The 21,658-nt window shown below is 42.5% G+C and overlaps 1 protein-coding gene across 1 annotated transcript; it reads right to left on the reverse strand.

Moving 5' to 3' along the window:
* Window positions 1–304: 304 nt before the first annotated feature.
* LOC131822497 (ubiquitin-like modifier-activating enzyme 1) lies at window positions 305–18,780 on the reverse strand. The gene is made up of 27 exons (XM_059158810.1): window positions 18,559–18,780; window positions 17,628–17,752; window positions 16,720–16,836; window positions 16,533–16,591; window positions 16,263–16,431; window positions 16,032–16,166; window positions 14,955–15,061; window positions 14,599–14,689; window positions 14,355–14,487; window positions 12,788–12,885; window positions 12,559–12,705; window positions 12,252–12,428; window positions 12,017–12,121; window positions 11,849–11,929; window positions 11,311–11,466; window positions 9,141–9,306; window positions 8,832–9,028; window positions 6,866–6,930; window positions 6,465–6,660; window positions 4,160–4,234; window positions 3,856–4,045; window positions 2,052–2,140; window positions 1,755–1,847; window positions 1,439–1,630; window positions 860–961; window positions 665–765; window positions 305–519 (listed from the first exon to the last, which is right to left on the reverse strand). The coding sequence occupies exons 3-27, from the start codon at window positions 16,834–16,836 to the stop codon at window positions 384–386; spliced, it is 3,177 nt and encodes a 1,058-aa protein (XP_059014793.1). The 5' UTR covers window positions 17,628–17,752; window positions 18,559–18,780; the 3' UTR covers window positions 305–383.
* Between the last annotated feature and the right edge of the window lie 2,878 nt (window positions 18,781–21,658).

Here is a 21,658-nt window from a genome sequence, read left to right on the forward strand (position 1 = left end):
GTCTCTTTCTTGAGGATGGAGGACAGGAGGAAAAGGAATCAAACCTCTTATTTATTAGAAGAGCTACAATTAATCTTCTGTCTCATAACCTTGGATTTGGGATGCATTCCTTGTTTCTGGGATGGGACTGAACTCTTTGAATTATGACCTGAACAAAGGTATCGGTAGCCCATCATTTCCCAGGGGAAACAAGCCATGAACCATTGCCAAACCAGGACATGCCAACCTGCGTGAAGTCTTTATTAACAATTCCAATTCTAAAGAGTAGAAGGCAACCACAAAAAAAAGTTCTCAAAAGGATGTAACGTTTATGTGCCTAGCCAGGCACATGTTTTGGCACAACTCGATGAGATCTGAAAGTAAACTGTTTGGGGTCTGGGGAGTCAGCAGATGGTGTAGCGTACATAGGGAACCTCGACATCCTCGCCAGTATCATCGTTGCAGCACAGCTCAAGCACCAGTGCCCGCACATGGTGGCCCAGCTTTCGTTTCGACACATGACTCACAATTTCTGTCATCCTGGGAAGAGAGAGGAGAGGGTCAGGGACATAACAGGGAAGAGAGGCATATGGCATTAAAGAAGGTAGGGAAAGCCATGAACATAAGCAGTAAGGTTTTCCACCCCTTACAGGGCTTTCCTTAGTCTGCCCTGTGGCCAACTCACGGCTGATCCAACCGTTCCTTGAGTTTGGTAGCTGGCATGAAAAAGGAGTACAACATGGATACACCTTGGGACAGCATGGTAATCTCTAATTTGTGCTCGGTCTGGAGAGGGTGGGAAGGACAGACATACAATGGTGTCATAGAAAAGGAGAATACAATCACCACCCCTAGGGGAAGTGAGTGTAGAAAGCCTCACCTTAAAGTAGTCAAGGAACTGTTTGAGAGTCATCTCTTTACCATTAGGCTGTATCCCCTGTACCTCAAAGCGATCCCACAATGTCCACTCTTGGTTATAGTACTGTAGGACAAAACACAGGGGAGTGGAAATATGGGTAACCCAGATGATCCTAGCCTAACCACTCAACTTCATTAAGACAGATCAATCATAACTTCCCTTTGTCCTAACCCTCCTGGGGCCCCATATCATTGTGTGCAAGCGATATTTTTATATTGACCTATGTGTCTACACAATAAGGCAAACCTGCTATCTTCTTCACACACCTTCCACTTCCATTACCTTCCTATTTAATATCGTCTAACTATCCTGAGCTTCTCATTACTTCTCAAAGATGCCAGTCACATTTGTACTTGGCACAATGCAAAAACTATATAATGAATGGACAAATGGTATACAGAGTATGACACCCAAACATACGAGCACCATCTACTATGAGTCAGTTTTCCAGAGATACACACACACGAACATGTACCCACTACACACTGCCTCATGCACTAATGGGCAAAACCAAAGGTTTTCATATAAGCAGGCCCCTACCTGGTGCCGAGGTGGGGCAAGGGGTTCAGAGAAGCTGAAGAAGGGCAGGGCCAAGTTCATAAAGCTGTTCTTGTAAGATTTAAGCTGCCGGTATCCCTGCACCACTTTATATAGCTCCAGACACACGAGGCCAACTATAGCTGCTGTAGTTGTGGCAATTGCAGGGATGATCTTCCCTGCAATCAGCTTGCTCTGCCAGAGAGAAGATGACCAGCAGAGGCCATCATTAGAGAGGTTCAGGGTCTGCAGAGGAGGACAAATGTGGGAGACTCACCCTTGGGAAAGGGTGAAAGCTTAAGCTCTATACTATCATTACCTTGTGCCGATCTGCCGGGGGAATATTATAATTTTCTGCTCGGAGGTTGGATGCAGCCACAATGAAATCCATATGAAAGTTGGTATTATCATCCTATTGTGAATGAGAAGAGAGGACCAGTATGGAAGAGCGAGTTAGAGGAAAACTAGGTTTCTTGGCTACTCAAGATTCAACTATATTTGCACCTCAATTACATTGCAGACCAGCCAAGGAATCTGGCAGTCCTAATCCCAAAGAATCCTATGATGTATCAGCCCATACTCCTACTGTGTTGAGGGTCCCAACCCTCCCCAGCACCTTTTCAAAGTTGATAGGGTACATCTTGAACCCACGGAGCTTCTCTGGGCTGGGAAGCATGGCTCTGACCTCCTGTAGGCGGTTATCATCTGTACAAAGAGAGGGGCATGTTAGTCCTTTAAATTCCAGGCCAGGGTATAAGGAGAAAGGAGGACACTAGAATGGGGCAGAGATTTCAGACAGATCAAGGACCTGAATAGGAGACACACTGTGGGAAAGAGCTGCGGGAGCTGGGAAACATGGAGCATAAAATACTGCACACAAGAAAGAAAGATGTAGACAGGAGTAGGACCATAAAGAGAGATATAAATGGAGATGCTGAACAAAGATAATAGCAATAATAATGGATGTAGACAGTAACACTATTCAGAACAGGTAAGAGGCAGAAGCAGTCCAAGGGTCCATTCATCAATGGAAGGTTAATAAAGTCACGTGTCCACGCAAAGGGATATTTCTCAGCTATCAAAGAATGAAATCCACATACTTGAGATATGTATCTATAAGAATCCAACTTCCTAGACTCAGAAGATAGAGCGTGGTTGCCAGAGCCTGGGCAGGAGACTGGGGAGTTATTTTAGTGTGGACAGATTTCTTACATGAAAGGTGAGAAAGTCCTAGAGATTTTTCACAACAGTGTTGATATATTGAATCCTGCTAAACAGAATACTGAAAAATAGGTAACACTGGGGACTCAAGGGTAGCTCCATTGGTTAGGTGTCTGCTTTTGGCTCAGGGATCTGGGATCAAGCCCCACAGGAACCTCCTTCTCCCTCCCCCTTGTCTGCTACTCCCCCTGCTGAACATGTGCATGCTCCCTCTCTGCCAAATAAATAAATTACTTTTTTTCTTATTTAAAGCATTTAACACTGTAAGTCTTCGGTATTTCTATTTTAATTTTAAACAAATGTAGGCTATGATACAAAGATAGGAGATTTTAAAGAGTGCCACAGACAGAAAGAGAGATGTGGATGAGAGAGAAAGGAAGAAAAGAGGGGAAGAAAATACGAGAAGCAACCATAGGGAAAAACAGGAAGAGGAGAGAAATGTGGACAGGATAAAATAAAAAAAGTAAGATGAATAAGAATAGCAGAGATAACAATTACACATGGAGGATGAGCTAGGAAGAAATACACACAGCATTGACAACTCTAGAGATACACAAAGAAACACAGAGAGGATCAAGAGAGATGAAGTATTTGGAAAAGAGCAGGATGGGGACAGATATACAGAGGAAAAAATGGAAAGATACATACAGGAAATATACAAAATAGAGGGGGGACTTAGAGAGAATCGACAGATAGAGGGAGATGGAAGCTGGGAGTTGGAAGGTAGTTACAGATGGTTAGATGAGGAGGAAGACCTTGAGAGGAAGTGAAGACAGACATGGAGGTCAATACATACATTGAACATACATACAGGTGGAAGTTGAGGATATGGATGGGGATATCAAGAAGGAACTGACCCAGGGAAGACATCAAGGCAAACTAATTGCCATAGTCTGTAAAACAGAGGAAGAAGAAAATGAAGGAAAGAACAAAAATGCAAACACACACACAGAAAGAAGATGTACAATTGATTCTGAGAGCCAGAATGGAAACAAAAAAAATGAGAAGAGAAAGGAGGAATACATGAAAGAATTTACCTTAACCACCCATCTTAACACTGGAGGAAACAAAGACCATAGAAAAGCATGGGTAAAACAGTCTTGGGAACTCAGGGCAGAGAAACCAGGACAACTAGTTAGAAGCGTGGACATAAGATAAATGGAATGGTGCTCTGAGCCAATTGGATTAAGCACCCTCACCAGCAGAGGCACTGGTATTTTGAAGTTCCCTGTCAGAGACGTGGATCTTGACCCCAGACTTGGGGGTGAATTCAGGGATGTCCACAGACTGTAGAAATATGGCCACAGCAGCTCGGTCCTGAGACCCCATCAGCCCATACGTCTGGGCAAAAAGATTGGCAGCAGCCATCACATAATCCAGATGCAGGGGCTAAAAGGCAAGATATGGACTAGTGAGCAGATCAGTCCTCACGCTGGAACCTCAAGCCTTCTTCTCAGCCACCACTTTCCACCTGATCCCAGGATACCCTAAGGGGTGACTTACATTGTTGACATTGAAGATAAGTGGGTGTGGACAACGTTTGGGCCCAGACCAGAATAGGGCTCCAGAGCTTGTAAGCTAAGAAGACAGAAAGGGTTTGAGGGATCAGGGCCTGAGAGGAGCCAATCCTGACCCCTCATCTCAGACCCAGACGTCCCAACTCACTATCCCTGGTCATTCACTATATATATATTTGTGTGTGTGTATATTTATATATATATATATGTATATAAAAGTTACTGATAAATATTAATATATTTATCAGAATGTTAAGAATTCTCAGGCATTATATCAACTTCAATAACTTAATAAATACAAATTAATCCCCCAAACCTCCCAAGAATTAGGTCATCATTATTCACAGATGAGGATATTAAGATGCCAAGACAATATACATCATGGGCTCTAAGGTCAAATGAAGTTGGAAAGTGAACCGTTGTACTCTCTCTCTCTTTTTTAATGATTTATTTATTTTGAGGGGCAGGGCAGGAGGCAGAGGGAGATGGAGAAACAGTCTTAGGCTAAGTGAAATAAGTCAAACAGAAAGACAATTATCACATGGTTTCACTTATAATTGGAACATAGGGAATAGCATGGATGACATCAGGAGGAGAAGGAAGGGGGGAAATCAGAGGAGGAGATGAACCATAAGACACTGTGGACTTTGCAAATCAAACTGAGGTTTGTGTCGGGTGATGGGTATTACGGAAGGAATGCACTGCAGGGAGCACTGGGTGTTATATGCAAACAATCAGGCAACAGTACATCAAAAACTAATGATGCACTGTTTCCACCTGATCCCAGGATCATCATTATTTTGATGTACTATACGGTGACTAACATAATATAATTAAAAAAGTTAAAATAAATAAATAAAATCTTTAAAAAATTGTAAAACTTAACACCCAAACAACAAATAACCTAATTAAAAAATAGGCAGAACACATGAATAGATATTTTTCCAAAAAAAAAACATACAGACGGCCAACAGACACATGAAAAGATGTTCAACACCATTCATCATCAGGGAAATACAAATCAAAACTACAATGAGATATCATCCCACATCCATCAAAATGGCTAAAATCAACTACATCAGAAACAACTTTTGGTAAAGCTGTAGAGAAAAAGGAACATTCAGGCATTGTTGATGGAAATGCAAAGTGGTGCCGCCACTGGGGAAAACTTTATGGAGTTTCCTCAGAAAGTTAAAAAGGGAACTACCCCATAAACTAGCAATTGCACTACTGTGTATTTACCCAAAGAATACAAAAATACTAATTCCAACTACATATATACAAACATACATACATACATGCAAACATACTAATGCTAATACTGATACATATTAGTATTATTACAGATACATATTAGTATAACACTAATACTAATACAAATTAGTATTATTATGTATACATATTAGTATAATACTAATACTAATACATACAAATACTAATACTAATACTAAATCACAGCATTATCTACAATAGCCAAATTATTGAAACGCCCGAGTCATTTAATGATAACTTCATAGATAGAAGATATGGTATATGTTTATAAGAGAATATTACTTGGCCATAAAAAGGAATGAAATCGTGCCATTGGCAATGGCATGCATAGAGCTAGAGACTGTTAAGCTAATTGAGTAAGTCAGAGAAAGACAAATACCATATGATTTCAGACATATGTGGAATTTAGTAGATGAGCAAAGTGGGTAAAAAGAGAGAGACAATAAAAAAAAAGTATCTTAACTCTAGAGAACAAACTAATGGTTACCAAGGGCAATGGTGGGGGTGGGTAAACAGGACATGGGGATAAAGGAGTGTATTTGTGATGAGTGTGTATCATGTGGAAGAGTAGAATACTCACTTTATTGTGCTCTTGAAACTAATACCACACTGCATGGCATATCTAACTATAATTAAATAAAAACTTAAAGATTTATTCATTTGAGAGGCGGAAGGGCAGAGGGAGAAACTTTTTTTTAAGATTTTATTTCAGTGTGAGAGAACACACAGTAGGGGGAGTGACAGTGTGGGTGTAGGTTGAGAAGGACTCCCCACAGAGCAGGGAGCCTCATGCAGAACTCCATCCCAGGTCCCTGAGATCATGACCTGAGCTACAGGAAAACACTTAAACAACTGAGCCACACGGGTATCCCAAAGCACTTGTTTAGTTTTTCTTGAGGTCTTATAAAATGTTCTTGGTGTGCCGGCCATAGCTGAATTAGCTACAACAAGAGCTCTCAGAACACTACCTGCTTCTAGAAAATACATTCTGCCAAATGAACTCAGCAAGTATAGAATACCTGGTCAGGTGGAAAGTTGTGCAAAAGCTGGCAAATGTTGTTGGAGTACTGAGTGTGCCAGTGGTGGTAAGCCCAGGTCACACAGTCAGCCCAGGTCTGTGGCCGCTGTAGCACCAAGGTACGCTGCAAGGCCTCCAGCATTTCCAGTGGTTGGGTGCCTGCCAGGCGCAGTGTCCGTTCCACAAACTTGGAGTCTCTGACAGGAATCACAGCAAAATGGGCAAAATTATACAGAGGCCATAAGAGAGGGCTTAACTACATAGAGAGCTGGTCCCGACTCTCCAGTGGCAGAAGGCCCATGCATTCGTTAATTGATTCAGAACATGTGGCTGGTGCTGAGCCATAGAGTGGTTACGGTATGCTTGACTAGGCAGAGAGAACATTTGGATAGAATTACTCACGTGAGATACTGGTTGACATTTTCTGCTGGGTGCTTAAAGAGACCTTCAAACTCATCCCGAGCCCACTGCAGACAAAGCAAAGAGATTACATGGGCCTGAAACGCAAAGTGGCCTTTTGTTGGCACTAGACTGGGTAGCTCAGCCAATTGAGCATCTGCCTTCGGCTCAGGTCATGACACCAGAGTTCTGTGATCAAGTCCCATACCAGGTTCTCTGCTCAGCGGGGAGGTTGTTTCTCCCTCTGCCTGCTCTCCCTCCCTCTGCCTGCTCTCTCTCTCTGACAAAAAAAAAAATAAGTAAAATATAAATATATATATATATATATATATATTTTAAAAAGACAGACCATCAGTAAATAAAGCAATTAGGAACAACATGGCGACCACAGAGAACAAAATAAGAAACCCCTTAAATGGGGCTCCTCAAGTTTCCAACACATACCATCCCAATTTGAAAACCAATGACCTTGATCTGGGCAGTGGTTACACAAATATATATACATATCTTATTCTTACGCTAGGTATGCCCTAATCCAGATGTAGTATGTTTCAAGAAGAAAGAACAAAGCTCTCACCAAACACAAAACATGAATGATCCATACAGGTCAAGGGGACTGGACAGATAATAAGATAAAAGTTTTGCACTCTGCAAATTATAAGGTCAGTAAATACAGTCCCTGGTGAAGTGATCCGGAATCTGGAGGTCCAGGTTCAAAGGCCTGCTCAGCCACAGTGCTGTGGCATACAAGGTAATGCCTTTATCTATGTATTCTTATTCTGAAAATGTATTCTGTAAATGAAATATCTATAACTCATGGGTTGATATGTTGAAATGACTATAGACATACGTATGTAAAGCTTACTTAGTGTCAAGCACTCTTTAAATGGTAAATACTTTACAAAGCCTTGAGAGAAGTACTTCTCTCCTCCTATTTTACACATAAGGAATCTGAGATGTGAGGAGGTTCAGTTCAAGAGTCACATATTGAATTTATTTTAAGAGCAGTTTTATAGTCCTTCTGCATATGTGGCATGGCAATAGAGTAATTATCTAATAAAGGTTACATATGGACACACCCACACGTATATGTCTATAAACATACACAGTGTGTACCTCTGCATATGCATATACACATGGTGAGATGGAGATACATTTACACTGTGGTGTATTTATCAGTTTAAATACATCCAGTTGGTAACTGCTAGGATGGAAGCAAGTAGTTCAAACTGTGTTCTATTTCTGCTTAGCTTCCTCGTACTCCCGTACTCTAAAATATGGTCTTTAAGGACGGCATTAAGAAGCTTGACACCGAATTAATACATAATACAGTGGTCATCCTTGAGTTCAAAGAACATTGGAATTTGAGTTAGGTGCTGGGTATTGGTTAAGTAGGTATGTTTACTTTGTCCATTTAGATGATATGTACACCACTGTGTACACTGTGATAATTCTCTGCCTAAAACGCAGGCAGAGAATTATCCTGAGATGCCAATTCTTAAACAATTGAATTAAACAATTCTTAATCAATTCTTTAGTGCAACAGTTAGGTAAATCCAAATATGGGGTAAATATTACAAGTAATTAAATAACTAGCAGAGATAATGCTAAGAAATTAATTTTTAGCTGGAATATAATCTTCTATATATATTATAATCTTTTATAAGGAATATAATATTCAATATATATATATATAATAAACATAAGCTCACAACTTCATTTCTCATACAAGTTAATAAAATACATTACATATTATATGAATATCCATCTCTGTGTTTACATTTTTAAGTTAAAAGAAATGAATCATTTAGTAAAGCATAGACATTCGTAAAGGTTAGACTTCTAAAGAGACTTGAAGAAAAGGTACATGTTAACTGGAACTTCCATCACCTGAATGATAAGTCTGGCGGCTGAGAGGCTACCTAGGTGCCTGTCTCTCCTACCTCTCCCTCCCTCCAAAAGTGATCACCTGCAGTGTGTGTTCGATGGCATTAGGGAAGTTCTTCAGTGTGCAGATAGGGATGGACTTCTCAGGAGGGTCCTGGCTGGAGTTGTAGGACTCTGTCAGGAAGGGGATAACCACCTGCACATTGCCCTTGGTGCCCAGTGTGCCTGACTCCAGCAGTGGTTTACGGTAGTACACACAGCGGCGGTCCACGTACATGCCTTGAGAAGACGACAGGGGGTGATAACATTAGGATACGACAGGAGAACAGATACACCCCCAAACAGACATATATTACTCTGCCCTCGTCCTCACCTCCACCCCCAAACTCACGAGCATCCATATTGTCCAGGGCAGTCGCAATACCATCAAGGTTCTGAAAGAAGCTATCATCATAGATATGCTCTGTGTCAGGGCCAACACGATTCTGATGGCTCATTACCCGGATGTAAGGATTTATCTGGCGCACAGCTGCAACAGCTGTGTCAGATTTCATTTTCTGGGTAGAGATGGAGATGCAGCAGTCATTCATAAATTCACCCAATAAACCATTACAGAGTTGTTCTGACAACTGGTTTATCTAATGGTAGGCAAGATCTACACTCTGAGTTCAGGAGGCTCCCTGATTTAGCAGTAGTTTATGACAAATGTCACACGACTGAGGCTGTGGCAAACAGACCTGATAGCTAGCAGAAAAGGAACTTAGGAATTTCTAGGAAAACCCTAGGAATTTAAACTACATAAACCAAGTAGGAGACAATGCACCAGGTATCTGCAACATTTATTGCCTTTTGACTGACAGCATCCAGAGTTGGGATGCCATTACCCAAATAAAGCCAAGGTCCTTGTACAATTATAAACAGTATCCTCTGAAAGCCAAGTCAGGTCACATTCTTCTTTTGCTCAAAAACCTCCACTAGCTCTCACTTTCTCTTAGGGTATGAGCTGGCCCATGTTACTTCTATAACCTCATCTCCTACCGTGACCCTTTCTGAATGACCACTCTGTTCCTTATACAATGAGGGATATTCCAACATCAGAATTTTGCTCAGGCTGTTGCCTTTACCCAATACAATCCTTCCTGAATTACCTTCTCATTCCCCTCTATCATCCAAGGAAGGAAATGCCACCCTTCCGCTGAGGACTTCCTTTATCACAGTGTAAACCACTCTCTATGGTCCTTCTCTCTCATCCTGGTTTTTCATGTTTCATTGTACCTTCTTAACACCAGCCGTGTAGTTGGCTATTGTAAATTACTGTTCATTGCAATCATCCTCAAATATGATGATCTTAAGAAGAACAGCTGCTATGTTGGATTACAGCGACCAGGTTTTCAAGTATTAGGAATTTAAACTACCTCAAAAACTAATGACATACTGTATAGTGACTAACATGATTAAAAAAATTTAAACTGGTAAATTTTGTTATTATTAGTTGATTTGAAAATGTAATGATTCCATTACGTAGTATAAATATAAACATGAAAAATGTTTTCCAATACAAAAATGTCAGTCACAAAACCCAAATTATACGTACATATTTGCAAATGTTTTAAGTTATTGAATCTCTTAAGAGGCAGCTGGATTCTCTTCTCTACCACATTTAATCTGTTAAACGTTTCACACAATATTTTAATAGCATTTTAAAGAAATACTCAGTTTCACACAATATTTTAATAGCATTTCAGATAATATATCTGAAATATAATATAATTTCAGATAATCATGGATACTAAAAAAAAAATTAAAACCTGAGAAATAACGTTTTAAAGTATAGTTGCAAGGTAAGATCTTTAATCTATACCAGTATCTATTGGTTTCACTTTTTGAATGCATCCTTCGGTATTTATCTCTTTTGTACCATTTCGTACTTGTTCGTTTGAAAAAAGAAAAAAGAAAAAAGAAAAAAGAAGTCGTTCTGAGTTAGAGATGCCTTCCTAAAGTAGCATGGAAATTTCTACTGACAAAGTAAGAGTAAAAAGGCAAATGATGTCTTGGTAGTCTTAAAACAATTATGACCTTGGGCACTTGATAAAAAGTGTTGTGGACCTCCAGACTTTTCTCACTAGACAAGGGCAGAAAGATCTTCTTTGCTATGTAATGTATTTCAAATAATCTACGGCAGTGCAGAGTAGCAGGATGACAAAATGAAACAAATCCCTGAGTTAGGCAAAAATAACAGAAGACTGTTCATATTGATCCTTCCATATACCTAGCTTCCATAGTCCTACATTAGCAGCTACCAAAGATATATAGAGAAAAAAAAGAAAAAGTGGGGGTAGGTATAAAATGATGAATGACATGAAAAGACATGGTAAGTATTCAAATATCTTTGGAAAGAATGAGTGGTAGAAAAAGAGAGAGAAGAGAAAAGCAGAAAGATAGAGGCAAAAAGACCTAAGCTATTAAGCTTAAGGACAAGAAAGGAGAAAAGAGAGAGAAGCAACAAGAAAGGAGAAAAGAGAGAGAAGCAGCTCATCCAGTTACCAGGTATACAGACTCACCGTGACATCCCAGGGCCGGAACAGAAACTGTCGGTTGAGATTGGACTTCTCAATGGTGTCCATGTCTGTAACAGTGATTGCCCCATTCTCCCCACAGCCTAGGCCAATCATGGCAAAGTTCTTGAGGAGTTCACAGCCAATAGCCCCTGCACCCACCTGAGAGGTTACCAAGAAGAGAGACACAAAGTGTGAAAGAGAAGAAAAGAAACCTGTTAGTCCTCACTACCCCTGAAGATACATAGAGGGTAAGGGGGTCCTGTATTACATATTCAAATCCTAGAGCCATAAACACCCACTGTCATCTAAGAAAGGAGGCCCCAGATGGGGGAATAAAGGCACATTATGAGGCTTTTCCGAGTATGAAGAAAAAGGAGAAAGGGCAGAGATGAGGGCAAAAAACCCCACAAAATACAAAAAAAAAAAAAAAAACAAAAAAAACCAATTAACTTTAACTGCCTTAGTGAGGCAGGAGCCTCTAGAAAAGATTGGCCAGAGGCAAGTCAAGATGATGGAGCTGGTGCCCCAAGGCATCACTCACCAAGAAGTAATTTTGCTTGCCCAGCTTCTCTTGCAGGTCTGAGCCAAATACAGCCACCTGCCCATCATAACGGCTCTGGCACTGTGTCATGTGAAGGGAAGAGGATCAGAGATGAGCTGCCATGCAGAGACCCAAAATAACACCTACCCATGGGGTCCCTTCACATACCGGGCGACATCTGTCCTCTGTGAGGGCCTGTCTGTCCTCAGGGAGACACTCAAGTGCATCAAAGTACAGCCACTGCATAATAGGTGTAAACTTCCCAGAGCAAGCCTGGGAAGGATGGTAAGAAATGGGAGGTCATCAGTGCTTAATAGGAATCTGACCCAGATGGACAGCCAGTACTGGAATCAGGAGGGCACCTGGCCTGTCCTCAGCTCTGCCCTTCTTTAACCACACTGACCTTCATAACTTCCTGGGCAGCCAAGCCCCCAATAAAGGCGTTTATGGGTGCCAGATCCCCAGCAGCCACATATGAGAGTTTTCTAATGAGGTCCTCATCCAGGGGGTCCTGCTGCACCACTGGCAGGGCTCGGGCATTCACAGCCTGGGCTAAGGCCACCAGTGCTGTTGCATCCTCCTGGAAAGGCAAAGAGATCCAAGAAAGGACCAGTCAGGCCAATAGTGGGAATGAGACAGGGAGACAGTAGATGGGAGAGCAGGGGAGGCTTTGGGCCAAAAATGCAGGCGGGCTTGCCCACTCATCCTACCTCATTGTGGGGCCGAGGAGACCGACCATGCTGAGCACAGAAGCGGTGCAGGGCCTGGAAGCCAATGTGCAGCTGACCAGGGCGAGAAAACTTGGAAAAATCCGTTATCACAAAGTCTGGCTCCGCCAGTGAGACTAGCAAAGATTTCTGTGGAGAGAGGGATATCAGCACCAGAGACATGAAAATCCTAGAGCTGTAGAACCCTATACCCACCTCCACACATACTTACAAAGCTGATCTTCTTAGGTACTTTAACCTGACTGACAATGCCTCCCCGGGTGTACTCAGAGAAGCTAGAAGTGTCACAGATACTAAAGGTATAGGGACCTAAGGGAGGAAAAGAACAGAGTGTCTGTTACTTCAATGACCATTCCTCTTAGCCCCACCACAGAGAATCAATAGCACCATCAAAACAAGAATGAAAATTCCATCTTGACCCAGTCTACACCAAAACTAACTATTCAAAATACAACACGGAGGGCAAACAAACAAACACAAAATAAGTCAAGTAGCTTAATATGCACCTAACTGGAGTTCTGGGAAGTCCCAGAGGATGGGGAGGGTAGGGAAGGGGAGGGAAGAAGAAAGTGTAATATTTTGAAAAACTATGCCCAGTAATTTTCCAAACCTGATACCACTGTAAGCCCACAAATAATGTTAAATAAACCCAAACAAAAGAAACTGGAGAAAAATGCACTAAGGTGCATTGTCATGATCGCATACGTTGTTTATCGTTAGTGGTAGAGAAAATAAGAACATTACATACATAAGGAACAAGGAAAAGAATGAAAGCATACTTCTGGTGGAAAAACATGGAAGCAAAAAATACAGCAACATCTTTCAAAAGAAAAGAAAAAAAAAAAAACATCAAATCAGAATTTGAAATTCCACAAAAATGTCTTTCAAAAACACAGGCAAAGTAAAGAAAATTTAAATCACCGGCTAACTAGAAGAATTACCACATCAAATCTCATGAGTACAACAAATGGTAAAGGGCATCCCTCAGGTAGAAAGAAAACTATACTAGATGTAAAAACTGGATTTTAAATTAAAATAATTTTTTTAGACTATTAGGCTCAGACCTGAAGAGAAGAGAAAATATAAAATGGATGAAAAGAAAAAACTTTTAATTCCTTCAAGTCTCTCTCTCTTTTTCTAAGGTTTTATTTATTTGACAGAGAGATCACAAGTAGGCAGAGAGGCAAGCAGAGAGAGAGAGGGGAAAGCAGAGAGTCCAATAGGGTCTCAATCCCAGGACTCTGACATCATGACCTGAGCTCAGTGCTAAGCCCACTGAGGCACCCAGGCGCCCCACAAGGGTCTTTAAAGCAACAGGTTTTAAATCCAAGCAAAGGTAGTGAGAAGTTTATGACAGACCTAACATACACATGGGGAATCAGGAACTGGGAATATACTGTTGTAAGGCTGTTTTTTGTTTTTTGTTTTTTTTCACATGAGGTGATAAAGTGTTACTTAGAGACTATACACTAAATATACATGAAGTTCTGTATTATAAATTCTAATGCAAACAGAAAGAGATACAGTGAACAACTCAGCAGGAAATATAATCAACATTAGTGGCATAAACTTCTGCCTCTATAGTTCAGCGCACATCTATTTGGTAAGGTCCCATGGACACATCTCTCCTAAGTGTTAGCTCAGGTTTTGAAGGGCATGTCTTCTTGGCCTTTGATCTAATTCATGCTACAGTTATTTGTCAAATTTTGGCCTCTCGATCAGCCCACGGCACTCCCTTTGGTCCAGGCAGTCACTTCTTGTGCCCAGCTTTGACATACCCAGGACTGTGATCTCTATGGGGTAGGTATCATTGAGTTCATTCATGCCCTGGACTTCTGTGAAGGAGACAAAGTCACCGCTCTCAAATCCATGCCGGGCATCATCCAGGCAGGTGACAACACCTGGGCTATCCTAGTGGAAAGAAAAGTAAGCCTCAGGGGTAGGCTCAGGTTACCATGAGGAGACAGAGAGAATTACTGCTGCCCACCTGCCTGCCAGAACCCTTGGGGATGATCTCCTTACCTTTGTAACCATAGATACCATAGCACTGAGAGGCTGTTCCCCATTGGAATCTGTAAGGATCATTTCCTCTCCAAAGTCACAGAACAGCTGCCTGTAGGAGACAACAAGGCTAGAGCCTAAAACCCATGCATCCAGTAACTCTATGTGTCCTTCAAGATGCAGTGAGTAACTGCTAAGCAAACTCAGTCCCTTACTGCTGGCAATCAGATGGCACTCATGCCAAGTAAGGAAAGCTAAATTTACAGAATCAAAACCTAGGCTTGGCTTGGCTGGGAGTAGTATGAGTTCAGTGGGAGCAAAAGGATCTTGCCTGGGCCTGGCAGGTGCTTGGGAGAAAGTGAGAGGCAGGCACTCACCCAAACAGGCCACGTGTGTCTGCCACGACCAGCTTGATTCCATGGCTATGGCAGAACTCACCCACCTGCAGCTGGTCCTCCAAGGGAGTGTTGGTGAGGACCACCACCTATACAGAGAAGGAGGATCATACAGAAGGCTTGGCAGTGGGGTGCAGGAGAGTTACGATAATAAAGGAGATACGCAGACTGGGGTGGGAGAAGCGTCATGCAGTCCAGCACTGGTGGGCTGTCAGAATTTTAAACTTTGTCTTCTATTTATAAAGTATCTATCTGTGTCATGCTCCGTGAGAGCAAGCTCACTGATGGGAAACAGGAATCCCCAGACTCAGATAAGAAAAGTAAAGAGGTCCTGAAAAGACCAACAAACTCTTTTATTTGGCAAACACAAAACCCTGCTTTCACACCGCCTAACAGTAGCAGGGGAGACAGAAATGAATCATACTCTGGTCCCAAAGTCTGAGTTTATACCCCCATATTCCACCCTCACTTTCTTCAATTAAAAATTAAATAAAACACTTGCTCAGATCTGGTCTGTGGGGATTTGTGTCTGTTGTTCCCTAGTCCTATACCAGGAATTCCACTACCCCTCTCCTCTGGGAAACCCTACACAAGTATATCAGTACCCACAGTCCCCTCTTTCCGGTCTAGCTGTTTAACAAACACACATTTGGAACACCCTTTGTGACAACTGCTCTTCTAAGTATTTAACCATCGCAAAAACTTTGAAGTCATTGTTGCTATCATTCCCATTCTACAGACACAAAAATAAAGACAGATAAACTAATTTTCTTGTTCACTGCCAGGCAACTGCAAGAGCGAGATACCCACCCACCAAGGTATATTGCCTTCAGAGTTCAATGTTCACAAACACTGTATCACAGTATTTGGCCATTCCTTCCATTCTGAAAAGCTGTGAGCTCCCCCAGGACAGTGTCCAGGATCTAATTCCTGCCTACATCCCTGAGGCTCCCCCCATGAAACCTAAACACTGGGATAGCCTATTTAGTAAATCCTCAATAGACCAATCAGAAACAGAATCCGACAAAAGTAGGCAAGAAGCACGATGCAGCAAGGTACCTGGAAACCACTAAGGAATTCCTCAGTGAGGGCCCCAGTATAGGTGGTGACTGGCACATAGCTGTTGAGCTCAGCAAGGCGGGGCTGTGAGACCTCAGCCCGGTTTTTACCAATGTCCTCTTCCCTCAGGTAGAACTACAACAGGGTATAGGAAGGGAAGTAAATGCAAAACTCAAGGGGGAGGGTGGTATCTTGGCAAAGGTAGTAAAGGAGCCAGGAAGAGTTAGGTACCTGGGACGAGAGGTCAGCCCATTGGGCAGTGCCCTGGTCATGCAGGATGACAGCTTTGACCCCGCCAAGGATAAGATTTTTGGCAATTTCCACCCCTAGGCCCCGGAGGCCTGATACCAGTACACTGGATGTCTGGAGATGCTTCATTGCCTCATGGCCAAGCACATACCTGCCAGGTCGGGGGAGAGTCTGGGTCAGGACTTGACCCACTCAACACCATCTTTTCTGTGTCCTTTCCCACTCCACATCCCCATACTTAGCCAGACTTACAGCTGTCGGGAGTAAAGAGCCTCATCTATGTCTGTTTCACTCTCTTTTTTTGGCATTCCCTAGGAATGAAGAGGGGAAAAAAGTGTTCCATGGCTTAGCTAGAAAGGAACTTAAATAGTTAACAAACTGCACTCTCTTACCAACCACCTGCACCCCACCTATGAGTCTTTAAGGAGCAGATACTCACGTTGGTTGGTCCCGAGGGCACTTTAAACATTACTGAACAGGCAGAAGAGCAGTCAGAACTCGGTGTGGGATCAGACCCAGGCACACAGCATTTCTTGGCTAGTGGCGAGCTGGACATCTGAAAGAAAGGGCAAGAGGTGAGCCCTCTGTGGTGGGTAGCCTTTCTTCTTGGTGGCATGTTTGGAGGAGGGAAGGCCTTAACTACTAGCAGCCCTTTGTAAATAAGAGAAAGATAAAGAAGACCTGCTACGTGTTGGGGCTGCTGTGAGGAAGTAAAAGATCAGGCAAACTCAGATGCAGGTGCAGGGTGGTTGGTAAGAGAGTGCCAGTTTTAACTTTTAAGTTCCATTCCTGCTAACCCCCAGCATGCCTCCCTCACTCCCCATTCCAAGGGAATGCGAAAAAAAAAAAAAAAAAGGAAGGAAGGAAGGAAGGAAGGACGAAAGAAAGAAAGAAAGAAAGAAGAAAGAAAGAAAGAAAGAAAGAAAGAAAGAAAGAAAGAAAGAAAGAAAGAAAAAGAAAAGATGGTACAGGCCGAAAGGACTGAGAAGAGGCTAGCTAGAATCTGAAGTTGTCTGGTCAGTCAGTAACTCTGAGCATACAGAGTCAGTAGATGCTGAGAGCGCAATCTACTCTGGTGGAAATCATGGGGAAGGGGATATCTGATAATGGTAAGGGATCCCACGAAGCAGAAAGCAGAAGGTGAGGGCTCCTGAGGGAACATGTGAAAGGCTCTCAGGGCAGACTAAAATGTGTGACATGCATTCAAGGGACCCCCAGTGAAGCCGAAAATCTGACAGGGCAGCTGCTGACTTTGAATTCACAGACAGGCAGGCCTAGGATGAGGCTGGGAAGACTTGTTCCGGGAAGAGGCGGTTAGGACCAAAATCTATATGGGCAGATGCTTACGGGAGTGAAGGCAGCACTGGGAGAATCCTCTGATGGAGGACAGCTTTGCACAAACAGTTCCTGTGTGATGTTTGCCAGTGACGAGGCTCAGAGGGAAGATAGTTCAGGGTTATCTGGAAAGAATACTGGGGCCATAAAAAAAAGGAGGTTCTTCAAAAGTAGATACTAAGGGCTTGTCACTTAATGGCAATGTGGGGCCCAATGAAGTTTCTGATGGATGATGCTAAGGTTTGAGGAGTTGGGGAGGGGGGGCATTAAGTACAAATGCTGGGTCTAGAAGGGGATGCAGAAAGGAAGACGTCTTTAGGATTGGGTAGTAAAATCGAATGTTAAAACAAAGCCACACATATCTGAATAGAAACGCTGGATCCGGAGGATCTCTGACAGAAGAAGCTGTAATCAGAGATGTGAGGAGGGAGTCTCTGACAGAGAGCCAGGCCTCGATGCTCTGCAGAGTCTCTTTTTCTTTTTTTTTTAGCTTTGCAAGGGGACTGGAAAGACGAGGTCAGAAAGCGATGGGCTGTCTGAAAACAAAATGCTACAAAAAACCTTTTCTGGGGGAAATGAAAGTCAGATAGAAATTCGGAGGGCGCGGTCTGGTCCCTTTGGAGGCTGAGAGAACTGCTGGTGGACTAATGGATAACTTTGGTTTAACCCTGAATGGCATATGTTCACTAGGTACGTTCGAACTGCTGCTGACTTTAGCCGCTATGTCAGCAAAGGAATGAGATTTGTGTCTGACCTGAAACCTAACTTAAAAGCTGGTACCGGGCCTCGGGAAACACTAGGTCACATTTTAAAAAACAAATGTGGGCCCCGCCCCAGGATCAACCCATCCGCTGGCACTACAGAGACCCAGCTCAGGCCCTGGCAAAGTCCCCAGAAAATCAAGCCCTCGGCGCGGGAGGCGCCTTCAAAGGCCCTTAGTTACCAGCACCGCCTCCACCGGTCGCCCCGGAGCCCACTCCTCCTGCAGCGGAAGCCAGGCCCAGCCGCCGCTCTCCTTTTCCAACTCCTCCCCCACGGACTGGCTAGCGGAGAGTCGCACTGTCACAGCCTTCCCCGTCTCCTGGCAGTCCCTTCCACGAACGACGCCTCCTTTACCTCAACCGCCGAAACAAGATGGCAGCCGCTGAGCCCGAGGCTCAAAGGAGTCGTTTGGTTCTACTCCCGTCGCGCCTGATAGTGAATCACGTATGACGTCAGCAGCCTTTGTGCGACTCAGTATGCCTGCTGCAGGCTGCAGGCCGGAGGCGCGCGACTCCGTCTGGTGGCTGCCTCCGGTAAAATGGGTATAATTTAGGATACACATAATTCCGGCGCTGAAGAGCTCCGGGAAAAGAGCAAAGTTCACGTAAAGCTGCCGTGTTTTGCTCACGAATTAAGCATGACACTGCCTAACACAGAATTCAGATCAAGTCAGTGCCGAAAATTCGACCGAGCAGGCAGGCGAAAAACTGAAGCCGTGATAGAGGTTCCCACAATGACTCTTAGCTTTTGAAGAGCTGTGAAATTCAAGACTAAAATTTCCAATCTGCTGTCAGAAAATTTCCACTCCACCCCTTGAACTGCACACTTGACTACAGACCAGTGCCTCACTTTCCCCTTCTGAACAACTGTGATAACAACATCTGTCACGTTAGCTCAATGTGAGTCATAACATTTGAATATAATAAAATGAAAAGTACGGTGTTACCTAAAAACTTTACATCATTGTCTTATATACTGTATACATGAAACGGTACTTTTGTATTTTTTTAATGTAAAACTCTTTTTTTTTTCAAGCTCACAAAGAATTATTTATGGTGAGGATGTACCCAGTCATTGAAGGAGCAGGAGGCTGGCTGAGGACAAAGCAAATTCTGGCGCCTTGCACCCCCCTTCACCCGCTCCCCTCCATATGTGTAGCATTCCTCAGGCACCCCTGACTGCCATAAAATAGTTAACTTGCAGAGATCACAGTCCTGCAAGGTAGGAGTCTCCCTTGGTTTGCAAATGTCCTTGAGCTTTACAACAAAGAAGTTACCTTATCAATAGGCCCAATGTCACCCTCCCCTCCATGAAAAACGGAAGGAGGTGGAGGTAGAAGGAAAAGTAAATAAAGTTAAATTTCTTCTAAACCTAAATCTCATTAACAAGGATGCTTGATAGCAGGAATGTAACATTCCACCAGGAGACTCCCAATTGTCTTTACTTGATAGTAACCAGGCCTTCAATATCCTGATAGTGCTTTTTTTCGCATGCGTGGGCTAACCGGCCAGTTCTGCTTCTGTAAGATTGCTTTGTCTGCTTTCCAATCCACTGACACCAAGTATGCCTGTTCAAACTGTCAATCAATCCGCTCAGCCCCACCTGAAACTTGTTTGTATCTGTCTATAAAAATCGTGCACCGACCCAGCTCTGGACCTCTCGGCGTTATGGGCAACGAGCAGCGCAGAGGTCCAGGTTCGAACCTGCAATAAATGACCCTTGCTGATTGGCTTTGACTCTCTGGTGGTCTTTTAAGGTGGGGGTTATACTCTATTGGCATTTCATCATCTGAGCAACCTTCTCTCCTAGGCATTGTATCATTGTAAGGCCTTGAAACACACCTTCTGAGGATACTGGAAAGCAAAGTGATCAATGTTATCAGTGTCCATTAAACAAGAAACACAGATACTAACTAGACCATCAAAGGCACCACGAAGTAACAAAACTCAAGGCACAGGATAAGTACACAATGCATTTCTGATGAATAATAAGAAATGTCATATTGACTGATTGCTACTAGATGACAAACCCTGTATCGAAAATGTATTTCCATTAAGGACCTCAGGGAAACATTTGATGAAATTAACCCTAAAAAAAACTTCTGGCCCCAGGCTTTTCCCTGTGGAAATTTTGATTAACAAGGCAATCTCTTTATCTGTCATAGGTCTATTCAAATTTTCTATTTAAAAAAAAAAAACTTTTCTAGTGGCTTGTGTTTTTCTAGTAATTTGGATATTTAATCTACATTAAGAAATTTGTGGACATTTGGATTTGTTTTTCCTGACAATAAGTGATTTGGTGCATCTTTTCATGTGTCTGTTGTATATTTATGTATCCTCTTTGGGGAAAAAAAATCTCTATTCAGATAGTCTGCTAATTTGTGGGGGGCGATTTTATTGTTATTGACTTGATTAGTGATGATATATTCAGCGATTTTTATATATTTTGGATATTATGCTCATATCAGATTTTTTAAAAAGTGGTTTGTGGTCATATAAGTGTAGATAGTTTAAGGGCCTATTTAGCCAGAGTGATTCCATCCAGTTAAACAGTGATTTTGTTGTTTATGCAGTAAACTTAGATTGACCCTGCCCCTACCAGAGGAACTTACTTAAAAGCAAGTCTGGGAAACCAGTCCCAGGTAGCAAAGCCCAGATACAAGGGCGGGTCAGGCCAGTTGGAGACATCCAATCAGTGGGGCATGCATAATGTCTCCCTGGCTACCAAGGACCGTGGACCCCACCTATTGGACACCAATTCTGACCAAGCTGATCGGCTAGTTCAAATATCTACTAGAGAAAATTAAAATTCAATTGGCTACTCATGTGTGACCTAGCATGACTGCACAGTTTTCTCTGTGTGTTGCAATCTCATTGGCCACGTGTGTGTGGTCAGGCTCAACAACATGTCCTTTGCTCTATAAAAGTTAGTCTGTGAGGCTCGGAGGGGTCTCCTCTTTGTAAGAGACAATCCCAACTGGTCAGCTTGATTCTCCAGCTTGGTGCGAAATAAAGCTTTACTTTACCTTGCTTTTGTATTAGTCTTGCTCATTTGAACACAGACTCATTATTGGGGGACTTAATAATAGTATAGTCTTAGCATTTTTCAGTAAAGTTCCTACTGATGTCCTTTTTCCTTCTGGTTTTGGTGATTGAGTTTTATTTATTTATTTATTTGTTTGTTTGTTTATTTATTTATTTTTGGTCCGACCTAATATTTGTCAGTTTTCTTAATTTTATTTTCTTTTTTTTTTAATTTTTAATTTATTTTTAGCACAACGG

The sequence above is a fragment of the Mustela lutreola genome, chromosome Y, assembly GCF_030435805.1.
Source record: "Mustela lutreola isolate mMusLut2 chromosome Y, mMusLut2.pri, whole genome shotgun sequence".
NCBI classification, from domain to species: Eukaryota; Metazoa; Chordata; class Mammalia; order Carnivora; family Mustelidae; genus Mustela; species Mustela lutreola.